The 17691-nt window shown below is 39.0% G+C and overlaps 2 protein-coding genes across 4 annotated transcripts; one reads left to right on the top strand and one right to left on the bottom strand.

The window, feature by feature from the left end:
* Positions 1–1010: 1010 nt before the first annotated feature.
* Positions 1011–12478, top strand: LOC139764151 (uncharacterized). Of its 3 annotated transcripts, none has more exons than XM_071690696.1 (4): positions 1011–1597; positions 4921–5490; positions 7817–7978; positions 11329–12478. In XM_071690696.1, the coding sequence occupies exons 2-3, from the start codon at positions 5127–5129 to the stop codon at positions 7969–7971; spliced, it is 519 nt and encodes a 172-aa protein (XP_071546797.1). In that variant the 5' UTR covers positions 1011–1597; positions 4921–5126; the 3' UTR covers positions 7972–7978; positions 11329–12478. The 3 variants fall into 3 exon arrangements, with proteins under 3 accessions (XP_071546797.1, XP_071546795.1, XP_071546796.1); XM_071690694.1 differs by having other exon boundaries at positions 1027–1597; positions 7817–7967; XM_071690695.1 differs by lacking the exon at positions 4921–5490 and adding an exon at positions 5520–5829 and having other exon boundaries at positions 1048–1597; positions 7817–7967.
* Positions 12479–13562: 1084 nt separating this feature from the next.
* LOC139764150 (uncharacterized) lies at positions 13563–15693 on the bottom strand. Its single transcript, XM_071690693.1, has 3 exons — positions 15565–15693; positions 15029–15351; positions 13563–14006 (listed from the first exon to the last, which is right to left on the bottom strand). Exons 2-3 carry the CDS (start codon positions 15349–15351, stop codon positions 13724–13726), a joined length of 606 nt encoding a protein of 201 aa, XP_071546794.1. The 5' UTR covers positions 15565–15693; the 3' UTR covers positions 13563–13723.
* Positions 15694–17691: the final 1998 nt, after the last annotated feature.

The following is a 17691-nucleotide window of genomic DNA, read 5'->3' as shown; positions in this document are numbered from 1 at the left end:
AATCATATACAGTTTATAGTGACTCTGAATTTCCTGAATTTCATTCTAGGGAAAAGAAACACTATCTATCTAGAAATAAATCTCATGACTAACCTGAAGTTGATGTCTTATGATCTAATCTACCGTAATGTAACGTGTCCCTCAAGGTACCTCATTTTCCCCGCTTCTCCGTCTGGGTCGTACCCATGGCACTGGCTTCACTCACATTATCGTCACACACTTGGTGGCGTTCACTCGAGGTAGCATGACCCATACAGATTGCCTTGATCACAGTCATCCTTCAGGTTAATGGTTAATCAAAAAAAGGTTATATTTTATTCCATATGGGAATAAATGTGGCTAAAATCTGATAAGATCCCTTAACTATCTTATTTAGATAAGATATTAAAAGGAAGTTTACGCGAGTGGTCGATGCCAATGGTATGTTACACAGAGCCACATGCAAAACACTCTGCCAGTCATGATTTACAGTAGAGCATATACCTCCCTCTGTCTCTACTACACCCGGCCCTCCTATACGTCGTAGACAAAGGGAATAGATTCGTGTGCTGTTACCGAGGCCATGGGTTGTACCTGGGGGGCGCGCGGCGATATGTAGGTCACGTAACAACATCCTACAGTGGTGGTAACGACTGCCGGTAATTACGAGTGTATCCATGAGTGCTGTCACCCTCAGCGGCGGCGTCTCGCGACACCCCAGGTTTTCACAACGCATAGCCAGCGACCGACCCAACATGCGCTAGTTTCCTAGCTATTGTGTGTGGTGCTGGCTGGCAGGTGAGGTAAGCTATACCGCTAAATCGAAGGAACAGCCATGGGCAGTCCCCTCGGACCAACACGTAGTTCATTCTATATCATATATATATATAATATATATATATATATATATATATATATATATATATATATATATATATATATATATATATATATATATATATATATATATATGATAAAAACTTCACGTATGTACTAAACAATCAGAGTTTCCTAAAAGCTCTTCGTCATCTCTTCAACCACGAACTATCGTTGAGATTATGTCCACCTGGCTGGCATAAGTCTTCTGTGCAGTAACGTCATATCATACGAGCTGTGTCACCATTGGATAATGTCCATGACTGGCTGTGACGTCTTCACAATCCATGCAAGTGATTGGAGAGTATCATATTGTATCATCCTCTAACCACAACAAGCACTTGTTGCAGTAGTGTTATATAATGACAGAGAGCTGGCTAGGACTGCAGATTTTAGCCAGAAAATGAGCTCCTCCCCATTTCGACATGTACATATGAAGAATTAAAACTGCCAGACATCCTTTCTGAGATTAAATCGAGGCTATAGAACTATCAAGACACCCAACCAGGGACCCGCAAAACAACAGCGCGCGTGACCCCCAGGGGCTAGGAACCCTCCGGCAGCATGGAGTATGTTCCTTCTGGCATCGTCACCCATACACCCAGAGGCTCAAGTGCTATAAAGTCAGCTAGGGCGTCGTGCCTTGCTCAGTGTGCCGCTGCTCCGTGACCCCTACGCTACTGTCTCCGCTCCTGCTGCTGCAACAACCAGCCACCTCGACCGTCCGTCTGTCTGTAGGATGGTGAGATAGTCGCTGTCGACGACTTGACATATGAACAGAAATCTGTCTTTTTTTTAACGACTGAGTTTTAGAACGGTATTGAAAGCGAGGAGAGTTCAGGGTCGGTGTTGATCCTCACCACGATCAGTTCGGACACCTCCGATCAGGGGGATGTTGATCATATGACCCAAGCCAAGGGCTTCAGCCATGGTGCACTCGCTCTTGGACTCTGGGCTGACTAGTCTACTGAATATCTCTAATGAGTGGCGACCATCTTGAGTGATTGATCGCCTTCAATGAACGTTCACCATAACTGATTGAAATTATTTTTTGAACTGACCTTTTTTTTTTTTTCGAGTGATTTCTTTATTGACTAACATCTACATTATGTGATCATATTCATTGATTGATATCTATATACTGATCGACATTTATTGACTGACTTCTTTATCAAATGATAATTTCTACGTATTTAACTTCCATTGATCACGTTTACTGACTCATTGCCTTCAATGACTATCATCTTCACTGGCTGGTTTTTACCTTTCATGATGGCCAATATTATGACCATCATCTTTTAGCGACCTATATATCAAGAATGATTGTGTTAGCAAATGACTGGCCAATATAATAACCATCATTTTTTAGCGACTTATATATCAAGAATGATTATATAGCAACTGTTAATGTAAGATTCCGAGATAGGATATACTTGCCGATGTACTCTTGCTGAATTGAACGAAGAATTGTTTCCCCTTTAGATGTGGATGTGTACTGTAGAACTCTTCAGGAATATTGATGTAAATATATTACAATCATGCATATTCTTTAAGGTCTAGGGCCTTTGTTATTTCAGTTCTACAGCGGTATAGAAAGACACGCAAGACGGCTTTGCTATTACGAAGACGACAATGTCTAGACAATAAACCAGAGATAACAGGCATTTTCCTTTTATCATGAGAGTATTCTACACTGGAAAACAGCAATCAGGATTTTGTTCTCGTTATTAAGACATTTGTATGATAAAAGCAAACTATAATTTGAAATGTTTCTCCTTCACTGAAACAGTGTATTGAACGGTCAGACAGTAATGAGAACTTTGTTGTACAAAACACCGTATCACAACGGTAAAACAGTGATAAGATATTATCCCTGTCATTAAATGCTGTGTTATAGCAGTAACACAACACTAAGATATCGAGCTCCTTACCAAAACAGAGGCGAGATATCTTCCGTTACTAAAACAGTGGTGAGATAACTTCCTCTTTACTGAAACAGTGGTGAGATATCTTCCACGTTACGGAAACAGTGGTGAGATATCTTCCACCTTAAGAAAACAGTGGTGAGATATCTTCCACATTAAGAAAACAGTAGTGAGATATCTTCCACATTAAGAAAACAGTAGTGAGATATCTTCCACGTTAAGAAAACAGTAGTGAGATATCTTCCACATTAAGAAAACAGTAGTGAGATATCTTCCACGTTAAGAAAACAGTGGTGAGATATCTTCCTCGTTTGGAAAACATTGGTGAAATATCTTCCTCGCAAGCAAAACGGTTGCAAGGTATCTTCCACAGCCCGAAAAAAATTGCTTTATCACAACGTGACAATAGGCCAGCAGAGAGAGTATTTTGATACTGTCTGGATTCATTGAGACCGCGTGACGTCCCTGCCAAAGTATGAAGTAATAAGATAACCAGATTTTAAGATAAGCAAACTAGTGAAAGCAGTAATGGAAATGACAGTGTAGAATAATTTCTGAGAGGCCGAGCAATTGCCAGAGATGTCAATACACATGTTTCCGACGGGTTACAATCAGTAGGTGTTTTTCAACTATGCGTCACTGGGAACTTACTCTCTCGCAGACCGCAATGTCTTGTATTACTTGAAACGTAGGAACGGCTGTCCAAAGCACCAGGGTCTCTAGTATTCAGATCTTTAAATTTGGTCCACGTTCAAAGGCACAGGCAAGGCTTTCGTGTTTTAGAAGGACGCGAGAGTCCTCTCATGTGCCAGGAAGCCAAACAAACCCACTCTCATCAAGCCTTATTAACATCTCAAAAACCTCGTCTGTAGTTTTGGCTTCCACCGCAGCTGCAGTCAAATAGTCCCTCTCAGCTTCACAAGATTGGTTGAACTCGTTACTACAGTCAGGTTAGTTGAGAGGTGCATTCATCACAAATTACAAAAATCTTTCCAAAGACGCCTAGCTCTCTACTGACCTTATTTCAACCAATATGGCTGACCAGTACCTAAAACACCCTTATGACGCTCCTTATCGGCCCGAGTTCACATACCGGTCCCAATAAACACAGAAGAGATTTATAGCGCAACATCTAAGGCTTCGAATGCCCCCTGTGCAGGAGATACGTGGGAAGTGTTCCCCATCTCCTCTCCTTGGGAACTATAATGAGGATGATGACGAGGAGAGGTCAACGATGGCGATGTCAAGATAGTTGGGTTCAGTATTAGCATGGCGTCCCTCAGCACGGAAAGGTGTCCTCTGATAGACTGCAGGTTTCCACCACCCTCCCTGAAGACGCTAGACAATAGATGTGAGCGAATGAGGACGTGAGGATGTGAATACAAGGTCATAAGCATAATACGACAGTACTTATTGTGGTGTATTAGAGGGACCTAGAGAACAGAAATCAAAAAAATTCATGGCGACATAATTTCTAACGCTCAACAAGTTTCTTACGGTATGTATTGTGTCTGGCTGATAGCTTACTACAGCCTCGCCATATGCAACTGGCCCACATAAGAGTTAAATGCAGAAGGTAATTAACATATTCATTTTCTGTAACCTCATTCTACCACCCGCTCGGCTCCCTCGAAGCCACGCACCTGCAGCAGACATAACCATCTGCATAATGTCTCCTCATTCGCCGCTGCCATAGATGCATAGTGCGGTTTGGTCAGTGGTCGTCCTCCTGCAAGGCATGTCTTGTGGGAAGGGCAAGGGAGGGGAGACTAGGGATATATATATATATATATATATATATATATATATATATATATATATATATATATATATATATATATATATATATATATATGTGTGTGTGTGTGTGTGTGTGTGTGTGTGTGTGTGTATTACAGGTGAATTGGTATGATTGCACCCGGCATAAAATCCCAAAAATAGTTGTACTTTGCAAAATATATTCGTTCGTCTCGTATTTATTGGTTTTCAGTTTGCTATCGCTGTATACGCGAAATATCTCTAGATTCATGACTGAGAAATAAGACGATACTGATAAAAGAACATGGAAAATATATTGTTCAATCTTACTCATCACTTCTGCCCACTGTTACAGAGTTCTCTCTCTCTTTCTACTTTCCAGTGGTTTGGTAATGGGCTTTCATTTCTTGATAATGTCAGTAAACGATGTGGTGAATAAGCAAATTATGGATGATATTACCACCCGGAAACTGCCTGTGGCTGAACGTGGTAATTAACTCACGAAGAGGTGGTTCTGTCGCCTGCATAGGCGACCACGGGCTCTTTGTGGTATCTTGTTACCAGTCTGGTGTATGCGTGTGTTGACGCATGGGGAGGAGAGGTCGACGATGGCGTCGCCAGGAGAGTCAGTCTACCATCGCCATGGCATCCATCAGCACGCACTGCTCCATCCTGCTGGTGCTGCCGTTGCTCGCAGCCTATCTGCAGGGTTCCAATGCCCTCGCTGCTGGCGCCTTCCGTGATGATACCCGTCTTTCAGCGCTTGACGATGGAGAACCATCGATGGCAGGTCGCCAGGGCCAGATCCATAGACAAGAAGGCTATTACCACCAGCCTCAGAGTGAGGAGAACCACTTGGCTTACGTGCTGCCAGCCCTGTTCATCACCGGCATCTCCCTCCTCTTCCCTAACTTCGTTACCATCAACAGTCGTCGTCGCCGTCGTAACGCGGGTGAGTAATTTACCTCATTGTTATTACAGGCAACTGCGACCTCCGCTGCCCTCTTGCTTTCCTGCCTTCTGCTGGCGTTCATATCGCTAGCGGCCACTCCCGCTGAGGCCCAATCCCACAGCTACTACTCACAAGACTCCTACATGCGCCCGCGATATTATAGGCGAGAGTGGGCACAGCCTCGTAGCTTCTGGTCCCGGGCGCGGTCCATCATGCCTCGTTTTTATCAAGTGGCCTCAGACGCGGCCAGCGTACTGGCACTGCCCACCCTGGCCGTCTTGGCTTTGTCTGCTATCTGGCCACAACATACGCATTACAGAAGCAAGCGAGAAGCTGACGGTAGGTAGAAAGTCTGCAATTTCTTTAACTCTGTTTATAAAACCTCGTGTTTGTAGCGCATGTATATGCCTGTGCAAAAATATATCTTTGTCGAAGTTATTTCTCTTCTGAGCTGCTATTACGTATATACAGGAGTCTTACTCAGTACTGTTAGGAGTACTACTTACATATCTAGAAGTGGCTGTTCTTTCACCTCTCTTTCGTCCAAAGCGACTTCAACTGAATAACCTTCAGTTTTATCAGCTTTCCTGTCGTCACCTCTCTGGAATCCTTCCTTTCTGTTCGCCATGATAATGATTCCACTTCTCTGTTCTACAAGTGTCATTTCGGTCAATGCTCTTGTGAGCTGTGTGTGTGTGTGTGTGTGTGTGTGTGTGTGTGTGTGTGTGTGTGTGTGTGTGTGTGTGTGTGTGTGTGTGTATGTGCTTGCCGTCGACTCTAACACCTGTAACCATGGTACAGAAGTGGCTGTTTCTTCTCAACTAGCCAAACGAGTGACTGCCTTGCTACCTCCTTTCCTCATACAGTGAAGATGGAAGATAATCTTTCTTCTTTCCCATTTTCTATCACCCTTCATTTTCTACATATAATTCAATACCGTGTTTCTTCGGTTATTCTGATAAGCATAATCTTATGAAATTAGATAAAATCTGAGAAAAATTTTGAAATAAGATCAGATGTTAAGGACTACTCACAACTTGATCATCGACCGTTAGATGGCAATGCTAAATGCCTCAGATTTCAACTGGAATCTTTCATACTGACTCGATGATATGAACCACCATTTCTGAAAGAATAGAAATTACTCATCGCATTTTCCATGATGAACAGTTTCGTCTAACTGTTTTCTACCATCAACGTAAAGATGAATAACACAGTCGTGGGAGTATACTATACCAGGTGAAATGATTTGTTGTGATGGGAGGCTGGCAGGCAACGCTGTCCATCTGCTTCCTGTACATGGGACTGTTACTTCTGTAACTAACCATCTAGCAGATCCCGTGTGGGAAGCGTTTTCTTTATTGCAAGGTGTTATGCGACCTCGGCCAAACCCATTCAGTCATTGCTAACTGATGCTTCCATACTCCGTACCACCACGTTGTCCCTCTACATTCTTTGATTCGTCTTTTTATAAAGTTATTTTTGGATGTTGGTGAATTACCTTTGCGATTCATGAATCACCCTTTGAGCACGATGGTGTGATCCCTCCGTATGATGGCCTGGTCTTGTACCTGACTTGATATGCAATACGCACACACTGTATATATATATATATATATATATATATATATATATATATATATATATATATATATAGAGAGAGAGAGAGAGAGAGAGAGAGAGAGAGAGAGAGAGAGAGAGAGAGAGAAATAAATAGTAAATAGATAGATAGATAGTTGGATATACCCATCTGAAACTATACTTTCCAGACACGTGCACTCTCGACTTCATTCATTTCTGCAACAATTAAACATCGATTCAGTTGTCTTGTGCTCACCCCAAAAAGACATAAACACATCACCACACTTTTAGACCTGTAGTCCCTTCCTGTGGACATGGCTAGCTTCCTGAATGCTAAAGTGGCCCCACAGGAGCAGGGCCCTTTTTTTTCCAGCAGGTTCTTACCATTGTGATATATGTTTCAGACACCCATGGGTGAAAATGTTTATCAACCGGAAAAGTTCTACGTCATAAACTTTGCTGGAAGTTCAGTTTCACCGCCAAATGTTGTAAGTTGTGAGGAAAAGAGATATCACAACGAACCATCTTGTAGATATGTTAAGATCTGCTGAATTTTTCAAAAATATTCCCCATATGATCTATACCTTTTCAGCCTTCATTTCTATTATCTAACAAAAATGATCTTATTAATCACAAAAAATATCTTTGCAGATATCTGTAGCATCGCATTTACCATTACTCAACAAGACGAATATCTTTGTTCTTAGATTCTATTCTTGTCTCTAGCTTCTGATCTTGTTCTCAGATCCCGATGCTCCTATGGAGGAACTGACGCAGCATCTGATGAACGTGTACCTAGCGGCCGTGGAATCAGACGGGTGCATGCAGAGGGTTGTGTGTGAGCTGGGAGCAGTGGCAAGGAACCTCAAACCCTACCAGCGAAACCTTATGATCTCGTGAGTTGAAGGTAATATGGTATATGATAGTACTCGGAAAGGACAGAAGACCCATTTACGACGTCATCTGCCGGAGGACAATACATAGGGCCACATGGATGAGATAAGACAGAACCCGATTGTCTATGACAAAGTTATGACACATACACATACACACACACACACACACACACACACACACACACACACACACACACACACACACACACACACACACACACATACACACACTGACAGTTCATATTTCAAACTCGCCCCAGATCATCCTGCCACAGCCAGTGCCTTCCCCCTGTACGTCGACCACTTCACGTACTTGAGGTTTTCCCACAATTTCGCTCCGGTAAATGACACCCACTACGGAGGTTTACTGGTTACTCTACAGAACGAAACTGCACCACGCTCTCCCATTAATGGCATTCCGTGGTGTATAATGGGGTTTGATGGAAGAAGGTTGGGTTTGAGACCTAAAAAGGACGACCAAGGGTTCATGCAAACACAGGGTATATTAAAGAGACCGTCTGGAGAAGGTTGAGACATTCGTAGATAATGAACTTTAAGTTTAGATACTGAGGGCCCTTCTCTGAGTCAGGAATTGAAATGGATGAAATAGACTGGTTTTGCATTGAACTGTATCTAAACTTGAGACTAATTCAGTAAATCACACTAATAGGTCAGTTATCCAAGGATTATCAAAATAAAATGAAACAGGTTTTCAAAGTCTCATCTGTAAAGAAATAATTCTTAATAGAACCGTGCAAAAGAAAATTCCTTAATCCGTAAAGTGATTACTGATCCTGGAATGAATGGGAACAAAACTCTTGTACCAGACGCGAATTATCTACATACACTTTACAGAGGAAACGAGAAAAACAACTATATGTTTTCTCATATCTGATATAAAGCAGGATAAAGAAAATGAATCAAAGATAAGATAGAATAAGATATAGTCCGTACACCTGGTAATCTTCCTGCACCACTTTCTTAAGAGAAAAAAAAGAATAGATAAACAATCTAACATGTAGCTGTGAAATCTGTCCACACGTAGCCTGAGACAAGAGAAGGTATCTGGTTGGCGGAGGGAGTATTGCGCTCACCACTAGGGTGGGTGCACCTGTGGTGCTGATGTCTGGATATGACCGGGCGGTACGGAGCGGCACCATCGCCACCTGTATCATTTACTCGCTTCCTGACCTCAGAAACAAAACATCACTGTGCCACACTTCACTGGGTGTCTGTAAGTTTACCGTTAGTCCGCACCCTTAAAAAACATGTCCAGATTATTATTCCATAAGTGTGATGGATGATGATATATATAATTTGCCACAATGGATTTTATCATTTTTACTTTTAGAGGATTTAGAAAGTAATATGAAATCTGTGATCATTTGTCTCATAATAATCATATAAGTTACCCTTCGTCTGTGGCCTTAAAAGAAATACACGAATTCTCTTTAATGACTTTCAAAGATAAAGGTAAATAATTTCGCACGCATAACATTATCCCATTTTTTGCGGATTTTGAAAGATAAAATTCGCGAGTGCTTATTCAAAATCAATTTCGGTCCATTTGTTGGCCTTATGGTGTGAAGATATTGCAATCAGAGATCCTTAAGTAAAGAATGTGGAGATTCCAAATATAATATTCTTATTTGCATGAATCTGTTCATTAACTTATAATATGCATGCTGAGAACTATATGTCACACATGAGTATTTTGCCAAAGGCAGAGAGACCTGCTTTCTGTAACTCCAATGTTATATGTGAAATTGTGAAAAGATCTCCCGTACAGTAATATTCAAGATGATGGAAGGATGATTTAGAACTTACTATACTAATGATTCACAGTTCTTTAGAGACTGAAATGCGGTATTTTGGAAACGAAATTTAATAGTAGAGACATCTAGTGTCTTCCAATAATTGTCTCGCATCAATTTCCCACAGATGTTCGTTAGAATCTTCACCTTCGATGCGTGATTCATTGATATTCACTTGAGCTCAAAATGTGTTTAGCAGGACTTGCCATCCTAATGCAAATATTTTACTTTATACACTGTAGATTTACTTATTAATCTATCTCTCATAGAGTACAAGGTCCTCACCTGATACGCTAATAGGGTATGTCAATCTAATGTGGAACATTCTAGCGAATGCCCGAGCATTCTTAAGATGCGCAATGCGTGGATTAGTACTTGAGTGTCTGTTGAAATCTCCCATTCAATTTGGTATAGTTGGTAAAATTCTTACGCTATATAACGTTTTTCTATTTTTCCTTTTACATTTCTGTTCAGCTTTCATGGATATCTCTAAATGGGGCTCATTGATTATTATATTCAACGGTTTAACCGGTCGTTTGTAATGCAAGTTTGGTAAACGGGAAGGCGTCAGAAAATGTATTATCCAGTTAAATGAAGTATTTCCAATGTTTTTTCAGTACATATATATATATATATATATATATATATATATATATATATATATATATATATATATATATATATATATATATATATATATATATATATATATATATATATATATATATATTATATTCTTATAATATATGATGAATATATTTTGGGAAGTCCCGTTGGATTTTTGCTTGGATTTGTACTTTATGCTGTGTTGAAATCTCCAACGAAAATTTGAACAATGTTGGTAAAAATTCTTTTGCTTTAGTGAATACTCCTGATCATATACTATGCTTCTTTTCAGTTGTCGTAGGAACTTCTTTTTAGATCTTTCCCTTTCTAAGAATGTATAGATAAAGGCGTTCAATACTTCAAATGTCTGGTAAAACAAAACATCGGGAGAAGCAATAATCTTGAATTCGTTCATTGGCTTTCAGTCTTTGGTTATTGATTTGAAATGCTAGGAATGATTATCATCTATTTTGTAAATGACTTTATATCACCCTGCTCATTCATTTCCATATTGCTATGTATCCAGTTTTATAGAATTTATCTATTTTTTCGTTAATTTATAATAAGATTTTGTGTTGTAAGGATTCACAGCAAGTGGCTTCGTTCTGATTACTTTTAAGGATGACATCAAAATAGAGAGTAAGGGTCATCCTATCCTGTAAGCATTCAAGAATTATAAGATTTATTCGAATCAATCTGGAAAGGAAACAGTATAATTTTATAGCTGATTAGAGGTGATGTAATTATTGAGTGTTTTCTCTTATCTCTTCCTTTGTCCAGTTTCTAAGTTCCTATATTCATACCTTCCTTTTGGTTATAAAGATGTGCCAATGGGTTATGCTTATCCCTTATCTTCCTCATGTATGTTATGAATAAGCTCAGGTATAAACAAGTTGAGATAACTCTCATTCCTACCCTCCTCCTCCTCCTCCTCCTCACAGGGTCCTGAGCTCTGCCGTGCCGGTCAAGCACAGTCACCTCTTCAGTAAGTTCAAGGCCGGAGTGAACGCTGAGACGTGCCACAAGTACAGCTGTTCAATGCTGGATAACTGACTGACATCACCAGAACCACGATGGCACCAGATCAGAGGTGTGGAGCTATCCTTGAAAACTCTACAGTTCTGACCATAAAAGTTAGTCTGAAGTGTTATGGTGGCCCTGAAATCTCGCTCTGCACTATGAATCTAGAATCTGAACCCAGACAAGAAAGCTACATACTTGGTCTCTGGCAGGAATGTAGATTTTTGGTTTGTATCTGGACGTCTAGAATCTTGGCCATAGACAAGAATCTTAAATCTTGATTTGTATCTGACACAGAATCTTGGCCCAGGCCACGAATCTCGAATCTTTGTTTGTGTTTAGGTTCTTTAATTTTTGCCTAGGTAACAGTTTTAGAAACGAAATCCAGAATGTCGCCCAGGATAAAGAATCATAGACAATGTCCACCACTTTGGCCTATGTCTGACGTCTTGGCTAAGATAAGAAGCTGGAATTTTGATCAAGAACATGATCTGGTCTCAACAATAAATGTGGTACAGGAAATGAACATTGAACTTGAATCAGCAATCAGGACTTATAGATATTCTTTAGTAACAGTAGGGGTAAATTGGAAATGTGACATTTCATTAATATGCATCCATATACTTTTCATCATTGTCTATGTCACCGTAAATGACTTACTGGTTTAGAGTAGATTATACTTATTAGTTGATAATCGTTGACATCTTGCTGCCAAATAGATGTATGAAATATGATTTCTATAACCTCCATAAAGGTTGAAAATAAGTTAAGTGACCGTGACAGGACTATGGTCATCTGTTCACATGTAAGCTAATTAATGAGAGACAAGCTTCCTCAAGTCAAACAGAATTAGGGATAAATTCTTCCAACCTTTTGTTGTGACTGGCTACATCATGTTCTTGTGGTTCAGGAATATCGTGAATTATCAGGAATCATCGTGAAAAATTCACTATCATTGGCATATTCCACTTAGAAATATTCAAATCCAACATCCATTGCCAAATTCTCAAAATGTACCGTATTTTAGTACTATCCTCATTATTTTTTCTTTCCACGATGTATCCATATGTCTACTTATATATATATATATATATATATATATATATATATATATATATATATATATATATATATATATATATATATATATATATATATATATATATATATATATATATATATATATATATATATATATATATATATATATATATATATATATATATATATATATATATATATATATATATATATATATATATATATATATATATATATATATATATATATATATATATATATATATATATATATATATATATATATATATATATATATATATATATATATATATATATGTTGTCCTATATCTGGACACATTCATACTGGTCAAGACTAACGAACCAGAGTTGCATGGTCGACATAGCGTGCGCTGTAATCCTACTTTGTCCTTGGCCAATCACCAGAGATGTACTAAATTAACCACAGTTGTACAACTTCTCTCAGGGATGCTGATTTGTCCTTGACGAGTGTGGGTAATGGCATACTGTAAGGCTACGTTCTTGTAGGAAAAATCTTTAAATGTCCCAAAGATTATTTTTGTCATTTTCTTTTAGTATTTATCATGTAGCTGAAAGTATATCATATAATGATTTTTCTCATAAAAGTTGCGTATTTCTCTCCTTCCTTTGATATATGAATGAAATAATTCTGTGTACACACACACACACACACACACACGGAGAGAGAGAGAGAGAGAGAGAGAGAGAGAGAGAGAGAGAGAGAGAGAGAGAGAGAGAGAGAGAGAGAGAGAGAGAGAGAGAGAGAGAGAGAGAGAGAGAGAGAGAGAGAGAGAGAGAGAGAGAGACCACTGATCATCTTACTTTCTGATGCACTACCCTGCGGCCACATCTTGTTCTCTTTGACCTTGTCCTTTATACTTCTTATTCCTTTATCATTTCTTTATCCCTTGTCTTTGTCTTTCTTTACCGTCTTTATTTCCTTCATCCATATTCCCTTGATGTCTCCTTTCATCTCGTGCATCAAAGTCAAAATTCTCTTCTTGCTGAAGTGAAAGAAGACATAAAGAAATTCTCTCTGACTACACATGAAATTTGTTTATCTGATAAGTATGGCGCTGATGAATACACTGTAAACTGCTTATTTCTTTTTATTCAGTATATCAAAAATCAAGGGAAAAAATAATAACAATGGTGACTAAGAGTAGAATTCATCCTCCTTCATAGGAAAAAAAGAAATTAACTTGTCTCACGTCATCATCTCATCCTTCGGCAGTTCCTCTTCCTATCTATTATTTCACGTCCCTTGATCTACTTCTTTCCCCTGGTCATGCTTTGGGTTGTCAGTGGTATCCTTGATGGCCATGAGAATCCTGGAGATGTCTCCAATCTGTTCGTAGACGGAAGACGTGAAGGCCGGGTCGGTGAGCTTGGATGTATCGTCCTCGCCAACGGAGACGGACAGAGGTAGTGACCATAAGCCAAAGACGAGAGCTAACCCCACCAACGCGATGCCCGCCACCAGAAACACGCTTAGGGCCTTCCAACGTCCGCAGGAGTCATCGAAAAGCGAAAAGGCACTGGTAAGAAGGAGACGAAAATGACAACAACAAAAAATCGGTATAGAACCATGAATATAGAACAGGAACAGTTGCAGATGAGGTAATATCCTGATGTCCTAAACATAGGTCTCTTGGATAGACTGAAAGAATTGATGTACTTATCCAAAGGGAGATATATATAGAGGTAGTTAAGCTAAATACCACGGAAAAAATTGGATGAAGAGTATTCAAAGACAGATAAACCACAGTGTTATGGTAGAATAATATACATCTAACGAGCTTAAAACTGATTCAGGATATATTCATATTGCGAAATATGTAATGATAATGATTATGTTTTGCTTAAGTCAAATGTAAAAAAATTCAAGCGAAGGTACACAGAATTGTTTTTACTTTTATACTAATATCACACACACACACACACACACACACACACACGCATACACACACACACACACACACACACACACACACACACACACACACACACACACACACACACACACACACACACACATAAACAGCAAGCTATTCATGTCCTACATATGGCCAAAATAGATGTCCAGGGGTACGCCACAAAGATGTCAAAATTAAGACAAGTTGGTTATAGGTATGCCCACCATGGAAGAGAGAAGAGTGAGGGACGACCTGATTACAACATATAAGTTTTAAACCAGATTGATAACACTGACAGTGATAATTGCTTCGAAACATGTTGGGATGTTGGGATGGAGCAACCAGGGAAGATAAAGTGAAATCATCAAATAAGGGTGAGTTTTAGAAGAGGTGTAAAGTAGCAATTCTATAGTACCATAAAAGTGGATGAATGGGTAAAGCTAAGCGTTAAAATTGTAAATGCTGATGATACAGTAAAGATTTAAAAGCTTTATGATAATAGAAGGAGTTTAAGAGGCTGAACCAATTGAATGCAGAATTCCCTCGCCGAGATGTTGAAAAAAAAAAAAGAAAAAAAACGGTGATTACAAATAGCTGATAATCAAACAAGCTATTATTGAAACTCACGCGCAGTATTTACTCACCTGCCGTATGAGGATGGCTGCTGATACTTCAAAGAAGATGAGGGTGAGAGAGGAGGAGGAGGAGGAGGTCCATATATCAGGCTTGGGCCACTGGACGATGGAGATTGGTGAGGAGACCCATACTTGTAGTTTGGGTTTCTTTCTTGTAGTGGAGGAGGCTCGTCATACAAGCTGAGGCCAGACGACTGATGGGGTGGTTGTGATGGTGGCAGCGAGTTATCCGGAGGGATGGAGATATCATAAAAGTCGTCAGAGTCATCCATGGCGAGGACACCAGCAGCCGCCACCATCGCCACCACCACCAGCAGCAGAAAGCCTTCCATCTGTTGGGTATTTGTAGTTAAAATCTAATCCAAGGAAAAAGAGGAAAGTCAAAAGAAAAGATAATGAATTAGAGATTATTCTTTTCTATCCTTCTGAAATGCGGAATCATTAGCTAACTGATGCTTTTTTCTCTTAACGTCTGACCTAGATGTTTGAGATGTAGTTATATTTCATCTAAAGTCAACTTAGTCTCTTCAAGAGTGATAACTTACTTTTTTGTCACTAGAGCAGGTAGGTTCCAGAGCGCTTGACCATCTCGTGTCCTTGACCTGTCGCTGACAACTGACTTCTCGTTTTTACCCTTGACCTAGTTTTAACTCCTTGGCCTTGTTTCCTGAGGTACCAGCGAGGGATATAGTCATGAGACGTTCTCTGATTGGCTGGAGTTGGACAGAACTGGAGAAGGTGGCTGATTTAGGATGATTTCTAATCTACTGCTAACAAACATCTTATATCTCATCACAGTGTTTAAGTGATAGAATTGATAAGACATCTTATTCCTATTCCATACGTCCGTCTTAAAAGACATAATATCTGTTTCTACAATGTGTCGATAGGTTTTCTAGCAGTGAAGAGCTAGGCTGGAAGTTGGGTTATCAGTGAGTATTTCTTATTCATAGACACTGTGAAACGTTTAGATCTTAAGAATTTTGTCCATGTAGGAAAAATCAAGCTTTATATTCGACCACAATACTTATATATTTTCTGGTTGATAGTCCGTCCAAGATGTGAATTCAGTGCAATATCCAACACCAGGATTACTGATCGACTACACCAACTTTCATTAGACAGGGAAACCGAAATCTGTTTCTTTGTTCCTCAGCCGGTGGAGATATAAATCTAGAGAATGCGGAATTCCCAGATCAAAATCTGACTCCCCGAACTCAGCCAGGCGATGGTAGGATGGCAATACTATGCCCGGAAACCAAATCCACTGTATTTCACAAGTGTCCCCTCGAGGAAGATCTAATCGCCCTCTGCCATCCTGATTCCCTGACCCAATACGACTTCCCTACTATATATGCATAACAAAATGAACTCTAAAGAAAAACATCAGATATTAGGTCTGTCAGCATCAACAAAGTACCAGCGATAAATCTTGACACAAAGAATCCTTTTCTCTCTCCTTCTTCTCAGAAGAAGGAACCAGTTAACCTGCTCATTAGGTGACCTGACCTGACCTACATGATGGAGCAGAATGGACACCTGTCAGGTCGGTGGAGATAGCTTCTGTACCTCATGTTATTCAGGTTCATAAGATAAACTTATTGTCTTATTAGGTTTGAAATGTGTGTGTACTTTACTGCTGATGCTTTTACGATGATAATCATATCTAGAATATAGATAGAAAGCCAAATGTTTCCAGCTCTTTCGGATATTTCATCATGGTAACATGTTGGTATATATCAAATAAGAATTTCTAGTCGAAGACTTGCAGTACTTATAATTTGAAGACTGTCTTCCAAAAGTTCCTCATTTTATCAAGATAATCATTTAATAAAGATGGTAATGATGATAATGATAATGCACTAATGATGATTATGATAACAATGATGATAAGAGTATTAATAATGATAGTAATAATAATAATGATAATGATAATAATGATGATAATAATAATGATAATAATGTTAATAATAATAATAAAAATGATAATATTAACAGTAATAATAATGAAAATGATAATAATAATAATACTGATAATATTAATGATAATGATAATGATGATGATGATGATGATAACAATAATAATGATAAAAACAAACTGTGATTAAAGACTGGAGGTATGCCGAATATACACGCAATCCATGTGCGTGTTTGTGTTCAGTTGTATATTATCATTAATCTTTTCCTTACCTCGCACTGTAACATGCCACAGCGTGGTTTGAAATACAAACATATCGAGCAAAAGTAAAGATCATATGGACAGTAAAACACATGAACAAAGTAACGAGTTTATTCGTTAAAAAGTTATATAAAAGAGAAGAAATGTTCATAAATATATTACATCCTGATTGATGAAAAACAGAAGTGGAAGATAGCGTTCTTGTCATCTCTAAAGAGACTGAAACGTACACTATGAAACTGACTGATTGATAGGCAGGTGTTGCAAGTGTTAAGAGTAACTAACTCTTCACTGTACAGTGTAGCCCTGGGAGCACAAGGCAAAAACAGATGTTGACGCATCATTGTAACTTGATACAGAAAAGGGTGAGCCGAATGTGCCTAAGATTGACACAATAGTTGTGTGAAATAAGAAAAAAAAAAGTATCATTCCCCTCTTAACATGTTTACAACGGAGGATCATTCCTGAAGTCTCGAGTATTCCCATATTCTTG

This window comes from Panulirus ornatus, chromosome 48, assembly GCF_036320965.1.
Source record: "Panulirus ornatus isolate Po-2019 chromosome 48, ASM3632096v1, whole genome shotgun sequence".
Lineage (NCBI taxonomy): Eukaryota > Metazoa > Arthropoda > Malacostraca > Decapoda > Palinuridae > Panulirus > Panulirus ornatus.
This window is presented reverse-complemented; position numbering and strand designations above follow the sequence as displayed.

Coding starts and splice junctions, on each gene's coding strand:
- LOC139764150 (XM_071690693.1), bottom strand. CDS start 15,351: ATGGAAGGCTTTCTGCTGCTGGTGGTGGTGGCGATGGTGGCGGCTGCT. Junction 14,007..15,028: donor CAGCCATCCTCATACGGCAG/GTGAGTAAATAC, acceptor CCTTCTTACCAG/TGCCTTTTCGCTTTTCGATG.
- LOC139764151 (XM_071690694.1), top strand. CDS start 5,127: ATGGGGAGGAGAGGTCGACGATGGCGTCGCCAGGAGAGTCAGTCTACC. Junction 5,491..7,816: donor TCGTCGCCGTCGTAACGCGG/GTGAGTAATTTA, acceptor TCTTGTTCTCAG/ATCCCGATGCTCCTATGGAG. Junction 7,968..11,328: donor CAGCGAAACCTTATGATCTC/GTGAGTTGAAGG, acceptor TCCTCCTCACAG/GGTCCTGAGCTCTGCCGTGC.